This window comes from Megachile rotundata, chromosome 2 (genome assembly GCF_050947335.1).
Source record: "Megachile rotundata isolate GNS110a chromosome 2, iyMegRotu1, whole genome shotgun sequence".
NCBI classification, from domain to species: domain Eukaryota; kingdom Metazoa; phylum Arthropoda; class Insecta; order Hymenoptera; family Megachilidae; genus Megachile; species Megachile rotundata.
The window spans coordinates 5798513-5818061 of record NC_134984.1 but is presented as its reverse complement, the minus strand read 5'-3'; the positions used below and the strand labels follow the sequence as shown (position 1 = coordinate 5818061).

General features: G+C 37.6%; 1 protein-coding gene and 1 pseudogene across 10 annotated transcripts in view; both read left to right on the top strand.

Moving 5' to 3' along the window:
- LOC143265851 (uncharacterized) overlaps window positions 1–19549 on the top strand; it is a 129499-nt gene that overhangs the window by 86178 nt on the left and 23772 nt on the right. For 4 of the 10 annotated variants that reach the window (XM_076540192.1, XM_076540158.1, XM_076540153.1 and 1 more), the window contains exon 2: window positions 8164–8240. In XM_076540192.1, coding sequence (XP_076396307.1) covers window positions 8205–8240 — 36 coding nt within the window. In that variant the 5' untranslated portion in view covers window positions 8164–8204. Of the gene's footprint in view, window positions 1–8160; window positions 8241–19549 lie in introns of all 10 variants that reach the window. The other 6 variants (XM_076540168.1, XM_076540154.1, XM_076540181.1 and 3 more) reach the window with 3 other exon arrangements.
- On the top strand, window positions 17411–17530 carry LOC143264027 (5S ribosomal RNA; annotated as a pseudogene).

Sequence of the window (19549 nt, the reverse complement as noted above, 5' to 3'; positions counted from 1 at the left end):
AATTAAATTCCGACAAGGTGCATCATATTTTACGTCCGAATTTAAAGCTATATAATCCAATACACTTGGAAGAGGTGTGTTAATAGGTTTACAATCTACCATATTAAATTTCTTAAGAACAGTCTTAACTTAATGACGCACTCTGATCCAATGTTATTTGTTCATTAGTTCTTTCAATTTTTATACCAAGGAACAATTTAATTTATTAAAAATCTATTTTTCAAATAATTTTTGAAATTTGTCATTGTGTCAAATTCGGCAGTTATTATCACTAGATCATCCATATATAATACAACATATATATTCTTTAATATATTCTTTCGATCTAACATATAAATACAACGATCTGCTGATGAATTTCGGAAACCTTTCTCTACAAAAGCTTTTTCAAACATCTCAAACCAGCACCTCGCTGCTTGTTTAAGACAATACAAAGCTTTATTCAATTTAAAAATGCCGTCTTCACATCTATGTGATGAACTAATAAATTATTCTGATTTGCAAAGGCCATGAAAAATCTGAAACTTGATATCCTAGCTATAGATGCAAATGTTTCGTTATAATCTTCTAAATATTTCTGGCTGAAACCACGAGCCATAAGTCGAGCTTTATATTTCACTGGATTTCCGAATTCATCATTCCTTATCGTAAATACCCATTTATAATCAACAATGTTCTTATCTTTTGGCTTCGATACCAAATTCCACGTTTTATTAATAACTAATGAGTTTATTTCATCTGCAATTGCTTGTTCCCACTTGATTCTATCTTTTCTAGTTTTAATTTCATCAAATGAAGTAGGAATTTTAAAAACTACTGAATGTGCGCACAAAAGATAATCATTGTCAATATCCAACTCATTATATGACATAGGAGGAAGTTGCTTAATTCTATCACTCCTTCTAGGTTCTATGTTATCTTTTAATTCATTTATTTCATTTTTCTCGGGTCCCGACACTCCTATTACATCTGTTTCTGTTACAAATTTACTATTTCCTTGATCTGACATTACTTTTGTTCTCGGCTTTACCATACCTGATTCACTGTTATCAGATTTCCTTTTCTTTAACACATCTGATTTTTGATTATCAGATTTATTAAATTCGCATTGTATATCTACTGATTTTGACATCTCTCGAGATGCATCAGTTTCACACAAGTCACGTTTAAAATCACTTTTCTTTATTATAGGCCGAAATTCTAATAATTAATTTTATCAACTACTACATCTCTTACAATTTCAAATCTCCCATTTTCTACATTCCACACTTTATAACTGTGATGTGTCGAGGGTGTGACGTCGTGGATCCGCGGGCCGTGCTCGAGTTGCGTGCTATGTAGGCTAAGAGGGGAACTCGATAGTGCTTAGTGCCAATTCCGCTCGCAATCTGTCGAGATCTAGTTCCAAGTTTTCTTGTATTAATGTTTTTTTGAATAAACCTTATTGTTAACGACCAACGGCTTAATTCTTCGAACATCACAATAACCATTTGGTTATTTGGTGTAAACCCTACCAAAATACACTTATAAGACTTCTCGTCAAATTTCGACTGTCTGACTTTACTATGCACATATACCGTAGAACCAAAAACCTTTAAATATTTCAATTTGGGCTTTTTATTATGCCACAATTCAAATGGGGTTTTATCAACAGTAAGAGCTTTCGATGGGGTTAAATTAATCAAATATGTAGCAGTTAAAACTGCTTCTCCCCAAAACTCTTTTTCTAAACTTGCACCGCTTATCATTGCACGTGCTTTTTCCGTTATTGTTCTATTCATCCGTTCTGCAACACCATTCAATTGTGGAGTTCGCGGGACCGTTAAATGATAACTTATTCCTTTTTCTATACAATAATTTTTCATCTCATTTGATAAATATTCTTTGCCATTATCACAATATATATTGACAATTTTCAAATTAAAACGAGTCTCACTTTTTGCAACATAATCTTTAAACATTGTAAATACGTCTGATTTATTTTCAAGTAAATATGTTACACAAGAATGCGTATATTCATCTATAAATGTAACAAAATACTTTTTATTATTAATTGTCGAAGGAGCGATTGGACCACAAATATCTGTATGCACTATAAACAATGGTCGTGTAATGTGATGTTTATCTTTTGCTTTTTCAAATAACAATTTGGCTTGTTTTCCTTTTATACAAGCTTCACATAACCTATCATCTGGAAATACTTTTTCTAAAAACATCACAGCCTCCACCATTTGTTTATTTTTCAATTCTAAAAATTTTATTTTTCCCAAATGTCCTTATCGTCTATGCCACAATTTATAACTATTTGCTACTCTATTGGACATATAGGAATTAAATAAATTTACCCTTTTTCTTATAATTTCAAAATTTATAGATATTAAATTATTTAAGGGCTTACCGTACATTACCATATTACCATCTTTAGTTATTTCAACTCCCTTTTGATCAAAAATAATTCTCATTCCTTTTTGTTGCAATTTCCTAACAGATAATAAATTATATGGTACATCTGGACAGTACAATACATCCTCTAAAATACAGTTGATTCCCATATTGGTAGTTACAAATACATTTCCTTTCCATTTGTGGATTAAGCACATGTATGCTTGAAAATACCTTTTCGTCATTCACAATATGATCTGATGCTCCTGAATCCAAGATAAATGATAATTTGTCTGTATATTTAACTTCATAATTTCCAGTCATGGAAGCAAAACCGGATACATCATTACTGGTTGTTGCCTGAGTCGTTTGAAATAGATGTAAATTACGATTTTTGTCATTTTGTTCTGATTTATACTGTAATTTCTTTTTATAATAATAGCACTCCTTTATTTTATGTCCTTTCTTACCACATTGGTGGCATTTACCAGCAAATTTCTGCTTATTTGATTTAAACATTGTTATTTTTCTTTTATTACCGCTGTGATTACCTCTTTTGAACCGGAAACTCAAAATTGTTCGACCGGTAATTTTCAGCTTCAGCATACAATACTTTTGCACTGGTATCTATATTTTCACTCTTTATCCTGGTTTCATAATCAAGAAGCCTTTTTTTAACTATGTCCAAGGTAATTTTGGCCTCGGTCATCATTGTCTCAATAACAGTTGACACAGTTTCATATGCTTCTGGTAAACTAGATAACAAAATTGAAACTATTTCATTTTCTCGTACTGTCACTCCCGCAGCTGACAATTCCGTTATTAAATCATCAAATATTTCAAAGTAATCTTTTAATGAACTGTCATTTTTCATCTTCAAAATTAATAATTTTTTTCGAATAGACAATTCAGTAGCCGTACTCTGGCTTTCATATACACTATCTAAATTCTAAATTTAATAAAATTAATTTTGCTGTACTTCCCTCAGTATCGTATTTTAAATGCGTATCCGCCAAATATTGCACAATGGTCCATTTAGCAATACGCTCTGCCTTCGACCATTCTTCGGTAAGCGGAAATGGTGGTTGTTCATCAATAACTTTCAAAACATCCAGTTCGTATAGCAGATTACGAATTCTATGCTTCCATGCGTTGTATTTAGAACCATTAAATTGTGGAATGTTCTTTCTATTTGACGCATCCATTATGAAAGTTTTTTTTTTAATACTCAAACGATTTAAAAATAAATGCTAAACAATTAAACAATTAAACACAAGAGCAAACACAAAAACACTTAAAATTATACGTGAACTGGGCCCATAATCTAATGAAATATGGTATGGATATTCAACAAATATATAAAATTATTAATATAATTATTAATACTGAATAATAGAAATTGAATACTTATAACTTTTAAATAAACTTTATATATTTATAATTAAGAGAGACTTAGGAAGAACCACTTAAAAAACTTGATATATTATATCCGTGTGCAATCAGAAAATTCACGAAAAAAAAAAAAACGAAAGAGAATATTAGAATTATTTTATTTAACATTTGCGAATCTAAATTGAAGCGAGTGGCATCATGTAAATAATCGATAATCTAACATTCATAATTATCGACGTCTTATTACCGATATCAGTATACGTTATCGACTTCTTATAAATTTATTTTTGCCACTTTAATATGGAAATTCAACATTTTCAATACTGCAAACATGACCTCACATTTACGGTGTTATTGTGATAGGGATGCATCAAATCTAAAATCAAACTACAGGGTTTTAAAGTAGATACCTCAAGCTTTAATTTAAAAAAAAGAGCATAACTTTGCGATGATTTTTCACGGAGTTATCATCAGTCAAATTTGGCCAATTTTTGCCTAAAATTTTTTTATGCCATATTTCTTTTGAGTAGTGTATATCACATGCTATAAAGCGATTGTAATAATAATAGCGAAAAAGATCAAGAATTTTACTCTCAATATCTCAAAAGAAGCACTAGCGGAAAATCCGGAAAATCAATTACACAACAAATGCGTTTTTAGTAACCCGCTGATATTCCTTGTAGAACCGTTGTTATTTTGCCTTGTAACAATATGTTCAGTGTATTGTCCAGTGTTTGGCCGTATTTAGCATGGCCCACTTGTAGGCTTTATTTAGCTCTAAGGTCATATGTAGTTGCCGATGATATTAGTTGCAATTGTTTGCTGATCCTTATATGTGCGCACAGTGCGCATGAAAGTACGCTGTAATGTGGATCCCCATTGCAACGACAGTGTCGTTATTATTATACGGATTTTTGGATATGTCGATATTCCTTAAAATTCTTTTTAATTTCCTAAATAATTGTTGTACTGGTGCCGTTTCCATAATATTTTTAATCTCCTCGTCACCTCTAACACTCAACATTTCAAGCCTTTAACGGATGCAATATGAAGGCGCAATGATGATATGCCTAATCCTCCGCCTTTCAAGGGCGCGTGGATATATGGTATAAGTGTGGTCTTCGGCAGGTGGAGTATCTTTTTGACAAACTTATTTATGCACCTATCGATATACTGCAACTTCTTTGTTGTGTCCATTGACTGAAATCTGTGGTGTAATCTGGGTATTAGATATCGTACAGTACAGTTAACTTCTGCCAAGGTTTTAGCGGCGATTTTCTTAGTCGATTGAGCATATTTTCAAGTTTTGCTGGGGTAGATGAGATGACTCCAGTATATGTGTATTGGTATCCGAGATACTTCATCTGTGAGGCAACGTTAAAAATTGATACGGAGTTATTATTGATTTTTATCAAAGAATTTGTCATTATTGCTAGTCTTTTGGTACAGATATGAATTGAAACACCGAACCTGTGCTGATATTTACTTTGAACCCATGTATGGAAAAGAATTCTTCTATGACTCTAATATGACTCTGCATGATTGCAGGACTGGGCGCCAAAAAAACAATACATATCATCCGCGAACGTTAGTGTGGTAATATTGCGTTTTCCAATCTTAAAGTCCTCTTTAGTGGATAGTTCTTTTAATAATTCGTCTATAATTAAGTTGAATAAAAAGCCGGACATTGGGTCGCCTTATTTTACTTCTCGGTTGATACTTATCGGGACTGATCTTTTTCCATGGCATTCCAAAGTTGTAATGATTTCTCGATATGTGTGTATAATATAATCTATGGTATGACTGCCTACGCACCGTTTACACAATGCATTTACTATTGAAACTATAGAGACGCGGTCAAAAGCTCTTGCGAGGTCTACTGAAAGTGAAGCAGTTGCGTGGGTTAAATACGCGATGTTGACTTAAACTAATTTATTAAAATTAACACTTAACTATTTTACAGACTAGCTATATATAAACTATTGACTAACAACTAGGAACTATTGACTATAACTATAAAGTATAAAGTATAAAATGGAACTCTGTACAAATTAGCGAACGCATGTAGATGAGGCGAAGCTTAGAGTGTGGGCTGGACGACAACTGATCGATTGACCCGCGAGCCGGCCGATTTTTATAGGCAACTGTTTTTCGCGAAAGTTCTTCATTGCGAACGTTCTCGCGCGCGCCTCGACGCGAATGTTCTTGCACGAGTTATGTTAATGGATGGTCGAATGGTTTTTAAAATAAATGCACAATACTTTGAAGTAAACACGTTTCTTTTAATTTTTGTCCTTTCGTACAGGCCACAGGCTTAATTAAGAATGAATCAGTGCCTCGTCGCCGAGGCGATGGTACCCACGGCTCTTATCTTTTGTTTCGTCTATGGCGGGGCCTCATCCCGCCGGTGGCGATAAGGCCGGACTGCAAGTGGTCACATAACTCACGCGTCTCGTCGCGAATGTTCCGGCATGCGGCCTCGCGAATGTTCTTCATGCTCGCGCCGCATAGCGAATGTTCGCGCGGTCCGCCACAAAAGTATAATGAATGGTTTACCGGCACTTCTCATTGTTCGTATTACTATTTGGATTGTTGTCCTTTTTGCCATAATTCCGTCTGTTTTTACAAAACCTCGTTGACTGTATTCCAGTTGAACTTCATTCTCTAAACGGGCTACTACTATTTTATGTAAAAGTCGAAGGATTCTGCTGAAGACTGTAATTGTACTCCATTGTTTGGGATCCATTATTCCTGATTTTGGTAAGAGGGTTCTTGCGTAATATATGTGGTAATGTTTAGCGCCCCAGATGATGCTCAGCGGGGCTAATAAGTCCAGACGCGACATGCCTCGTAGATGTTCTCTTTTTATTCCGTCTATTTCGGGGGCAGATTCTTTGAGTTTTAATAATTCTTTGCGTAACTCAGTGCCAGAAATAGGGTTGCTAATTTCTATTTTGGGTTCGTATGCAGTATTGTTCGGTTTTAGGTTTAATTTTTTCATTGTAAATAGTTCTTTATAATAGTTTGTGAATGTTTCCATACCTGATGCTTCAGGGGGCTCCAACGATGATCCGGTTAATAGTGGTCAGCTACCTGCGTGGGATTTCGTGCATCTAGCCTTTGTATCACAAATAATTTAATTTCACGACGGGGAAAAACGCACAAATGTATTTCAGTTAACGCATAACAAATGTATTACAATCAAGTCCCGCAGCGAGTGTTAGACGGAAAGGCAATTTGACAATTTAACGATATCAACGAATGTATTACAATCAGGTAGACGAAAAATTTGTTCAAGCAACGAAAGTGTCTCTGCGCTATGACAAATATGAAGTGAAGTGTGGGTCCCGGTGCCCTCGCTCATTTTATATGTTTCATTCCCCTACAATGTCTCCTGGCAACCACGCCGATTTCTCCGAAATCTGCCACGTGCCCTCCGTCGCTCTTTGTTTCGCGGCCACCCCTCTACGACCAAACCGCCGAACCTCGCGATGCCGCCCGTCCTTTGCGACCCTTTGCCGATGTCGCATTGGCACTTGCCGGTATCCGCCATCAAACGGAGCGGTCCGCACCTTTGTACGCGTTTCTAGAAATTACGCGTCAGGAGACATCGCCGAGGAATGTCTTTCTTTTCTGCCGAAGTGCGCACCAGGGTTTACCGACATTCCGCGTTAGATCAAACACTTACTAATTTGCGTTTTACTTGGAATTTCAGAGCATGTGCCACGTGCCACTTGCCACGTGCACCACACACGTGTACATTTCTTAGAAAATTAGTTATTTATCGTCTTCGAGTGCGACCAATCCCGTAGACAGCCAGCCGGAGCACGGGGCAAGCTAGCTTGCCCCTGTCCGGGTTCTCACCTCTCTCGTGCGAAGTGGCCCTCGGTGTTTTGGTGAGCACCACCACTCCCGGGCGGATTGGTTACCCCCGGTGATACGGTGATGTTTTTCATGCCGAAACACTCATGATGCTCGACGAATACGGCCACAGGTTTCCCCATGCACATAGGGCTTCGAGACATGGGACTCGCCGTGCCTGCTGCTCTTGACCAGTCCCTCCCGAAAACCCCGCTAATTTCGTTGAATCGTCTGTATACTTTTAAATTCTCATTTTATGCTCTGAAATGCCTCGTTTGACTAGCTCTATCCGCAACAGCTTTTGTAGGCGTGCATATTCGCTGGTTCGCCTCACTCCTTACTTGCATGTAAGGTTGGTTTTTTCTGAGCTATTTCTTCTATATATTAATCAATCATACTCATTATTTGTGTTGTTTCAAAATTATTTAGGATTTCGTAAATTATGTTCTTCATTTTCTTTGTTGTTTCGTTTTGGATCTCGCGCAATGAGGTTGTATGTTTTTTCAGCATTTGCTATTGTTTCAGCAGATTGAGAAGAGCGAGACACACTGGATTGCTGTTCGCTGGGTATGCGTTCCAAGGTATCAACAAAAGGTAAATCTGAGGTTTGTATTTGTACTATTTTCTATTTTTTTTTTTAGAATTATTTTAGGTGATATTGGGTAGATTTCTCTATGATTTTTTGTTTTTTTGGTTTTTTATTTCCTTTGCCAAATATTGTTTATATTGTGGTTGTTGTCGTAATTTTTTAATGCCATCCATTGAGCGCCCGGTAAAGTTCGATCGAATTTTGATTATGTCTTTATTAAGTAGTGATAACCTGTTTGGTATGGTGGCTTCAATATTAACTATTGCTTGTATTTCGCCGTCAGTGTTTTGCAGCCGAGCTGTATTTTACGTTTTGGTGATTAGTTCGACATCTGCTGCATTGTATTCTAGTGCCCTTCTTTGATGCTGCTTCAGTCCGGCATACGTTTTGTATTTTTTGTATTGCACACATTGCATAAATATCCATCTGGTTGTTTATCATAACTTATCTTAATATATAACGTAGAACTTCCCTACTCCTATTTCATTCTATACTTCGAGGTGGATGAACTTTTCGCTCTTACTTTGTTTTATTCTATTGTCGCACTCTTCCCAGGTCATGTACCTGTAACACTTGTTTACGTTTTGGGTGACAATCGTTTCACACACCGCACAGTGGCGAAAAACGGCGAAAATGTGGACAAAACTAATATCTTCGATTCTGAGATAAATTATTCAAATGTTTTTCGATAAGGTGATTATATTAGTGTTATAAATTAATTTTTTGTGTTAAAAATCGAATTTTTATTTGTTAGTTAACTAATACGGTTAGTTAACTAGTACGTACGAATTTTTATCTCGGAAACTATTTATCGAAGTTAATTAAATCTTTCTGCTTTTTAATCTTGAATGTTTGAACTATCACAATAAAATTTTTTTCATTAACAAATTCATTTTTTAATATCAGAAATTGTAAATAAATTTTTATTCTTTAAACTGTTGAATAAACTTTAAATATCTAATATGTAATATATATATGGATGAAGATATTAAAATCTTACCTACAAAACAAGACCTTTCGCAAAGGTCAGCAACGACATATTTGAAAAACATCTGAAACCGCTGTTATCGCATATGATACTAAGGCGCACAAGTGAACAAAAATGTGAATAACTTAGAAGACCGCAAATTACCGCAAGATATCGTTACAGATTCTTCTTCAGGAAGCTTCCAGCTTTCATTTAAGTCTACTTGGTAGGTAAACCGAGGTGGAATTCACAAGTTTTACCTTACATAAACATTAAGTACGTTTATAGTTTATATCTCATTTTTCAGTTTATATCAGTGTTAAAGATAAACATTTTGATGTGGAACCTACATAATTATTAGACTAAAATATAAAAAATTCCAATAAACGTGGATGAACACAATAGTTAAATAATAATTAAGAAGTATTATGTTAAACTTCGTTGACCGTAGAGCGTCCAGAATTACTGTTGCCGCACGCGCTAATAGGGTGCGCGTATGCACAAAAATGTAAATAACTCAGAAGACTGCAAATTACCGCAAGATATCATTACAGATCCTTGTTCGGGAAGCTTCCAGCTTTCATTTAAGCCTATTTGGTAGGTGAACCGAGGTGAAGATCACAACTTTTTCCTTCCATAAACATTAAGTATGTTTATGGTTTATATCTCTTTCCATATCAGTGTTAAAAATAATCATTTTGTTGTGCGATTTGCATTATTATAATACTAAAGTATCATATAAAAAGTCGATAATAGTGAATAAACATAATATTTAAAAAATGATGAACAGCATTAAGTTAAACTTTACCCGCAGAAAATTGATTTTAAAAAATGTTCAACTTTAATGGCTCATATCTTCGAAACGATAATAATAAAATCATTAAAACTGTGAGAGCAGTATGCATAGATTCCTTATAAACTAGTTCCACTAAATGGATTTCAAGAATTGCGATTTTCATTTTTTGACTTTTGTCCACGTTTTCGCCGTATTTCACCACTGTGCACCGCGTGCAATGCTTATCTTTCCGGTCATTCACTCACTGCGTGTTTTGGCTTTTTCAGCGATTTTAACCGCTTTGACTCGAAGCAAGAACTCTTACTGCTTTTTGCTGTTGCGATCTAGTCTCCTACAATATATAATAAAAAAAACTAATTCCTTCGGAAACATCACTTGAAATGCGTTTAAGGGTGTTGGTTGGGAATTTAGATTTACCTTCACTTCTGAATTGTGGTCGTCAAAGATATGTAGCACAGGAGTTTTGTTCCTTTTGGCCAGAATGTCCCATCTTGGTGAGAGATTTCGATATTTTCGCCCCCTTTTGAATTTTCCTCTTCCGATGATGTACTTAATTTCCTGGGCCGTTTTCTATTTGTTCTTCTTTCATCGATTGATTCTTCTGATTCACTGTCTGATGATAGTGAATCACTATATTCTATTTCACTGTTGTCCTTTGTAAAATATTTTTCAAGATTTGACATTTTGTAGGGGGTCACGAATAAAAAATAATGAAACAAATTATATACGGCACTATCATTGTTGACGCGAGTGCGACCGTGAGATTCTTCATTCACAAAACGATACTATTGACTGAGTTGTTTTGAGTGCTTTGAGTTGAAAAAAGATGACAGTTAATTATAGCAGGTAATTATTTTGAAATCTGATTGATTTCGGAAATTTCCGGAGATTTTTATGACCCTAATGGTGCCCGACCACTACCTGAGGAAGGCAAATTATTAATAAATGCTCCTGCATTAATTTTATACGAAAGTGGCTGCATATTGATCGAAAAAATTGGCAAATGCATATATGCGCCTTTAGTCCACACTGATGACTTAGAGAAAACACATACGAGGTGCGATCATTAAGTTCCGGGATTGGTCACTTATATTCAGATAAAGTCAACTGTTTCAAATTTGGCTACTATCCCCTTCAAAGTACACCCCTTGGGCAGCTATACACCGATCCCAGCGCCTCTGCCATTTTTGGAAAGCTTCCTAGAAGTCTTCTTGTCGAAGCGTGTCAAGCACCTGCTGCGATTCGCGTTGAATCTCGTCCACCGTGTCAAATCGACGACCCTTGAGCTTTAATTTCATTTTGGGAAACAAAAAGAAATAACAGGGTTCCAAATCTGATGAATACGGAGGATGAGGAAGGACGACAATTTTCCATGTTTCTTTTTTTTTATGTCCCTTTGTTCCAATTTGGAGTCCATTGTGATTTCGCAAAGGAGAACGTGCGTATGCTACCATAAACATATATAACACAGGATTCAATGAAGATATTGCTTCCAAACTTCGTGTCATATGTCTCGAAGATTGTTATTCTTATGTTCTGCGAGCGCATGCCAATCGTGTCATTCGTTTGGGCACAGCGGACACAATCCCGGAACGTAATGATCGCACCTCGTACACTACCGCTCAAAAGTATCCGGACACTTGCTTTTGTTACATAAAACATAGTTGAACTTTGTACGGAAGGTATTTAGGGGCTATTATATCATTTTTAATAACTATTGTAGGACAGTGGCAACGGTCGTGCCGCGAACGTACTGCGAAAATTCGAGAACGAAAACATAAACAGCCCTTCGAGTAAATTCGTTGCCGGCGCGCGTATCGTCCCGTGTACGTGCGTTTATAAGTGTGTGAGAGAGAAGAGAAACACGTCGAACGTTAAGAAACGATCGCGAGGCTTCGAATAACCGAAGATTCGCGAATCGTTCGAATACCGAAATCGAGAATGTTCGATCATCGCGTGAATATGGGTGTGTCTGCGGTGCAAGCGTTAGAATAAGACTAACGTGATACGAGCGAGTGTGCAAGTACGAATACGAATACGATTACGATTACGGTTACGACTTACGATTTATGGCTCACGATTTACGGTTCACGATTTACGGATTTTTGGACTTTTGTACGTTTGGTTTCTCGTGCGTGTGTGTATTATTGTAATTTTTCGTGTACTTTTTGTTCACTGTTTTATCGTGTTCTTTAATAAAGGCTTATTTCTAAAAAATACTAATCCTACACTATTATTATCTTTTTTGAGGTATCATAACGTAATAGAATCAATTTTCAAGTACAAATTATACAATGAAAGTGCGGAAGTAAAATTCCTGTCCCGAAGTATGATATCTAATGGGAACGCTGTTGGATGACCAACGCGTCCAAACAAATAAGATAGCAAACACTGCAGACTCATCCCCAACAAACACACTAATCGAACCGATTTCTACTCCTTACTCATCCTGGACCTCCCACCCGTCCTAAGTCACACTGTCCCTTGACCACCGTCCCTACCTCAACCTATCTCCAGCAATAGTATACAGGGTGTTCGGCTACTGGTGGGCATAATTTTAGGGGGTGGTAGCTGGGGTGATTCTGAACAAGTTTTTCCTTTACCAAAATGCTGGTTAAAGCTTAGTTTTTGAATTATTAATGAAAAACACTGACCAATCAGAGCGCGATAATAGCGCGCGCTCAGATGCGAGAGCGACGGGTGCAAGCGTGACGGTTGACCCTGGTCGTGAACAAACAAATCGCGCGATATCGGTAACATGATTAAAAGTAATTCGTGTCGTAAAGATAAATTTTTCGACTCATCAAAATAAATAAAGTAAATTTAATATGTTCGGTAATACGTGTTGTGCGATCACAATAATACATCTTGCAATAACTGATTCTTTTCTTTGAATTACTCATCGCGCATAATGTGTCATGTGTACATGGTGAGGAACTTTCCCCCCACCCCACCCCACCCCTCGTGCGTGTGTTCCATGTGTGAGGAATGGATGCTCTCAACCAAAGGGTCTTGGCCCGAGCGTTAAGATCTAGGGGAGGCTCCCGGGCAAAATGCACTGACCTCCAGCTGACCTTGTAACGCCCCCTCGGCACCGCCTCCCAGTGGGCTCGAACATACGGCAAAACCGCGACCTCTCCCCACCATTTCCCACCTAAGTATCATAATATGCTTTCCTATGCTTAACTCTAAATTTATCACTCTTTCTAATTGTCTGTTCCGCTCTCTAAGTTTCGAAATTTCGGCCCCCCCCCCCCCCCCCCCTCTCTCTCTCTCTAAGTATATCCTATCTTATCATCTCTATGTCCTGTATTATTTAGCACATGGGTTCCTGTTCATGAAAAGTTGAAGTTTTCGACCACACCCCCTGTCCCCGGTACACGCATTATTACCATTGTTTCTTTCGCTACTATCGGTATTAACCTCGTCTCAGCTATTCCTTATCCTGGCTATATTTGCATTAATATTCATATTATGCTTTGATTCGTGTTACTTGCATCTTGCGCTGTATTATTTGAATAAAAGATAAATTATATTAATGTCTAATATTGTGGAGTTTCGCTTATTTTCCTACCGCCACGCATTTACCGCTAGTGTTTCACTCCGCAGTCGTTTACGTTTCGATTCCGTGCGTCGCTTCGTTACGTTTACTTTCTCCCCGTAAAATTCATCCCTTACTGCCTATTCGCCGTTAATATTTCGCTCCGCGATCGCTTTGTATTTAAGTTTCGCGCGTCGCTTTCCCTCCCGCTGTTTCCCTCGCCCTTACACCCTTTAAACCCTTTCCGTTATCGTCGTTAACCGGTTCCCCCGCGTTTCTTATTTCGCCCCAGTCTTCTTCCACAACGCTACATGAGCCCATTGCTCTTGGTAAAATTTCTCCTTCCTCTCTCATGTCGATTCCACTCGGTCCCCGTTGTCGCCCCCTAATGGTGTCATGACCAGGCTGACGACTGGGTTCCTTGCTGAATCAACAGTTGATCGAAAGGGTGCTCGGTTCGATTTGACCTCTCTCCCTCCTCTCCCCCGCTCCATCGGTCCCCGTTGTGTTCCCCCTAATGGTGCTATGACCAGGCTGACACCGATTTCCTCCCTTGCGGGTTTGAGTCGTTTGATCGGTCGTGTCTATATTTGTTTCTCCGCTTCTTCCACTCCTGCTCTTCCTCTTCTCCCTCTCGCTGTCTTCTCGCTTCTTCCCCTCCTCTTGCCGTTTGAAAAGCGCGCCATGCCTCCGCCGTCTTGCTTACTGCCGCATCCTTTCACTTCACCCTTTAGGGCCGCTCTCCAAGTGCTTGCAGCGTTCCTTCCTTCGTCACGCTGGATATTCTCAATGCGACCCCTTTGCTCCACCATCGTTGTGAGTTCGGAATTTCCAGGGTGCTGGACGTTTTCTGCAGTTCTTCCAACACTTTTCCACCATTTACCCGCTTTGCACTGTTCCTCTGCACTCGCGCACGTGGTCACGTATATTCCCCTGTACCCGCAACACTTCCAGCACTTCACTACATTCCTATAACACTTTCCCAACACTACACCGAATTAATTGCCTATCTGTTAATTATTTATTATTTATTAATTATTTATTATTTATTTATTTATTTATCTACTAATCACTTCACTATTTATAAATAATTTATTCGTTAATTATTAATTAATTAATATTATTATTATTATTATTATTAATCTTATTCACTTCATTTATTTATTAATTAATTACTTCCTTCCTTCACTTCGTTCCGTGTCGTCTTGCCTCTTCCTCTTCCCCTCCTCACTGTCTTCTTGCTTCAACCTATCCGCTTACCATTTGAAAAACGCGCCATGTCTCCGCCATCTTGCTTGTTGCCGCGTGCCTCCGCTTCACCCTTAGGCCTCGTCCCTAAGGGCCGCTCTCCATGCGCTTGCGGCGATCCTTCCTCCGCCATGTTGGATGTTTTCGAACCGGCCTTTACGCTCTACGCTTTCCCTCGCGCGGAGATACCCACGTGTTCGTACGATATATCGAAGCATGCTCGACCGACGCCATTATTTATTTACTATCAAATCATGAAAATACGAAAATAGCCAAAACTAATCACCGCGTACATTCAGTATGCCTCATTCGCCCTTTCCCGCACTCTAAATCCCTAATGACATTCACATTATTAATTAATTAATTTAATTTCTGCGACTTTCTCTCGCAACTTCGACATGTCGCACGACCACGTGTTCGCACAAGTCCTTCTTCGAGGGCAACTTTCACCCTTAAATTGCACTATTTTCACTCGCGATATATAAAAATAATCGTGTTTTAGTCGCGCACATATTTATTTTATTCCGCGGTCGGCCCGAACACTCGTTTCCTCGCTTTCGATTACTCATGGGTTTGCACCCCATGCTTTCCCTCGCGTCGCGTGGAGGTCGCCATTACCGAAATTTCGATTTTTATTTATAAATTCATTATTTCACCTCCGATTTTTACCCTGTATATAAACCTCGCAATGTACAAAAAGGTTCAGAAAGAGTCTAGTACTGATTGTTAGTCGACCTAATAAAGTTGTTCGAGTTTTCTTATAATAAAGTGTTGTAAATTCTCCTGGAATCCAACAATGCTTTCGATGCTAAAAAGAGTCTCAATTTCTTATTTGTCTCATTTCTATGGTGCAGAACGAATTCAGAGAGTTCTTCGATATGTTTCAAGTGTTTGTAAACTGTTGATGAAATGTTTAGGTTCCCTCAATGGAGATAAGAATGGAGGTACCGCTATGCACTCGACAGCTTCGGTTTAGTTCGTCTGTAGCTTCTTTTCCGTCGAGACACGAGTTCCAAACGAGAATTATCAATCGAAAAACGTTAAAGTATTCTGATTTTTGCAGAATAAAAATCGAGTTTAGTTTCTGTTGCAGATACTTAAATAACTTTTATGTAACACGAATACATATTTCGCATGTGCCTGGATACTTTTGAGCAGTAGTGTATATGCGGTCTTAGTCCACACGGATGACTTTCACTAAACGCATATATGCGTCCATAGAGCTCAAAGGGTTAAATCGAAATACCGAAATTTGGAACCTTCCAACCCTAAAATTTGGAAGCTCAGTTGTGATACTGGTTCAACTACAATTAACTTCATTCTCTCACCGAAGGTATCAATCTGACTTTGATTAACACGTTCACGCCGGGGTGACCCACCGGTGGGTCACGCTTGACTGTTCTGAGGGGCGGTGTGACCCACCGGTGGGTCACACTTAATTGTCCCGTGGGGCGACGTGCATCACAGTTGGGTTTTCAAAAAATAAGTTTATTTTATTTTTTGTCAACATTATAAACAAAAATTGAGTATTATAAGCATTAACATTCAATATTTTAAATTGATAACAATTATTTATTTATAAGCTTGCAACTTTTTAAAATATTCTAAACATAATGCGGGCTGGCCCTTACAACTTTTACAATATGTTCTTGCTTTTTTACTTTCTTTCGCGGCGTATAATTTACCTTGTATTTTCGATAATTGTTTGTAACATTCGTTACATCGTTTTCTTGTTTTTCTGACAGCCGCTTTGAACGATTGTAGAAAATGTGCGTGTTTTCTTGACCGTTTTTTCTTTTCTATTTCACCTTCTTCGATTTCTCTGTGAAAAATTCAAAAATGAAAAGTGCTAACCACCTCTATAGAAGAAAATATAATTTTACCTACCTTTACACTTGATGCAAGAAATGTGCGTTCCGAAATGTCAAAACGGTTTTGATCTCGTATTTAACGCGTTCGAAGTTTCGAAGGAGCAACAATGTCGCTCCGCCCCACGAAGCGTAACGAAAATATTCGCACCGGTGCGGCGTGAACGTGTTAAGACCACTCGTACAGCGAAATTTCAAGCATCAGTTGTCACTACAAAAGGTTGCAGGTAAAAATGAAAATTCCATTTTTTCCGTATTTTATACTTACTAGTATACTTTTCACATAAAAAATTACAGGAAGATACAACAACTTTTAACCAGACAAATTAACAAAAAAGTGTCATTTTTTAATATATTATTTAAATATATGCGAATTTTATAAATTCATTTGCAGAGTTGGATTCCGCATTAAAAAATACACATCTTTTCAATGTAAACCATCCCTCCAGCTCTACTGGTTCCTGAGATATTCAATAAAATGTGATATTCACCCCCACTTTAGGGGATACTTTCACCTCCTTAACATGAATATCGGCAGCTAAAAAAAAATACGTGTCGAATATTTTTTCGAGAACTACATTATATCCAGGTTTCATTAATCTCTGAAATTATCACTTTGGGATGGTCCCTTGTCAGTAATTTATTGAGCAAAGTTTCCATTCTTCTTTCATTATTCTTCTTATTTATGTTAGAAAGGAAATAAAAAAGAATAACTTTTGTACAGGGGGTATACACTGGAAAACAAATTTTTCACCATTTGTTATCAGCCAACGGCCATACTAGTCAGGATATACCGGTTCTCGTCCGATCACCGAAGTCAAGCTGAGTTGGGCGCGGATAGTACTTGGATGGGTGCCGCTTGGGAACTCTCCGCGTGCTGTTGGCTTTTTTTCGTTTTTTTTTTCTGTTCTTGAATAAAAAGTACAAATAATTATATTCGTTTAAAGCATTTTTTACTCTGCTTAACACTTTATTGACCGGTCATTTTTGAGGCTGCCAGACACTAAGTACCGGCTGAGTCGCGCGCGCACTTACTCCCAGTACCGGCTAAATTTTCGCTATTCATTGTATTGTGCTTATTCCTTTTGGTTCAAAGGAATGTAATTTTATTAATATTTATACTTTATTTTGCATTTATTTTATATAATAAAGGGCCGTATAAACTAACATTCATAAAATAAATTCAAGGTAACAGTAATTCAATTTTTCGACAAGCGTTGGCAGCGCGTATTTAGCGCGTTCGAAGCTTCGAAGGAGTAACAATGTCGCCCCGCCCCACGAAGAAAAATGTAAATATTCGCCCCGGCGTGAACGTGTTAAACTGAAATTAAGCCCCGATCCCGGGTTTGAACTTATTGTTAGTCCTGATATTTACCCAAATCTCTGACCCGGGTCTCTATCTTAAAATTGAAACCCCGCAATCTAAGGCGGAGTTTCAAATTTACAAGTTTCCAACCTCCAATCTAAATACAGAATATAAATTGTGACATTGACACAACGTTACCTACAATCATAACTTCGAGCCTCGATCGCGATTCGACTTGAGTATAATACAAATTCTAAATTTAATCCTGGCCCAAGCAACTGTAAATCCTGAATAGAAATTCTCAAGTTAACATTTTATTGACCGGTCGTTTTTGAGGCTGCCAGTCACTAAGTACCGGCTGAGTCGCGCGCGCACTTACTCACAGTACCGGCTAAATTTTCGCTATTCATTGTATTGTGCTTATTCCTTTTGTTTCAAAGGAATGTAATTTTATTAATATTTATACTTTATTTTGCATTTATTTTATATAATAAAGGGCCATATAAACTAACATTCATAAAATAAATTCAAGGTAACAGTAATTCAATTTTTCGACAAGCGTTGGCAATCGAAAAGCCTATTAATAGGCTAGCAGTCGACAAGCGTTGGCAATGAAAAAGCCGATAAATAGGCTAGCGGTCGATAAACGTTGGAAATCAAAAAGCCGATTAATAGGTTAGCGGTAGATAAAGTGTTAAAATACCAGCGGTTACAACCCCAAGCGCAGCGACGAAGCATGATTATGACTCTGACCGTGACCGCGACCCTCCAAAAAAAACCTGTCCCAACACAACTACCCTAACCCCGGTAAATTGGCGACGGACACAATTGCGAACAAATATCATTAATTCATTAACGAAATCGACTACTTAACCCTCCTTCCTCTTAACCCATTCGAGATGACGATTTTTTTCGAACACGGTCCCCAGGAGCGAAGCTCTTTTTCTCTTTATATTATTCATTTTTAATAAAAAAAAAACTAGATTACTTAGAATATTTTCATTGCGTGGAGCGGATTGAACTCCATGTGTGTAATATAAGGTGATATAAGGTTTTACCTAGATAACAATTTTATTCAGAATAATTGATAATTACTCATTACTACTGTTGCACACCTGGTGTGCAACCGGTCTTATAGTCTTGGAAATCAATTGCACACACGGTGTGCAATCGGTCTCGAATGGGTTAACTAAATCAAAATCAATACTGAACGTCATCGATAATTTACTGAAAAACCACAAAGCTCTAATAATCACAAAGAACACGATAATAAACGCAACCGTGCACACGATACAACACAGAACAGGAACCAGTCGACATCAAGTTAGATATGACCAGGTCCCAACATCGAAACTATATCCCGAATATATCCAATCACAAATGCAGATAATAAAGCCCCTACAAGACGGAAGCAGAACTCTGGGAAACCGTAAGCAGTTGAATTCCACGAAAATCCCGAAATCTCAAATTCGAAATAAACCTCGATTGGCGATGCCGTGATCTACCCTTGTCTCACGCGAGGGCAAACAAATTCAAAAAGCCCTTATTAATTCTAAATAAATCAAATCACAACGACAAAACTCTAACGAACTAAACGAG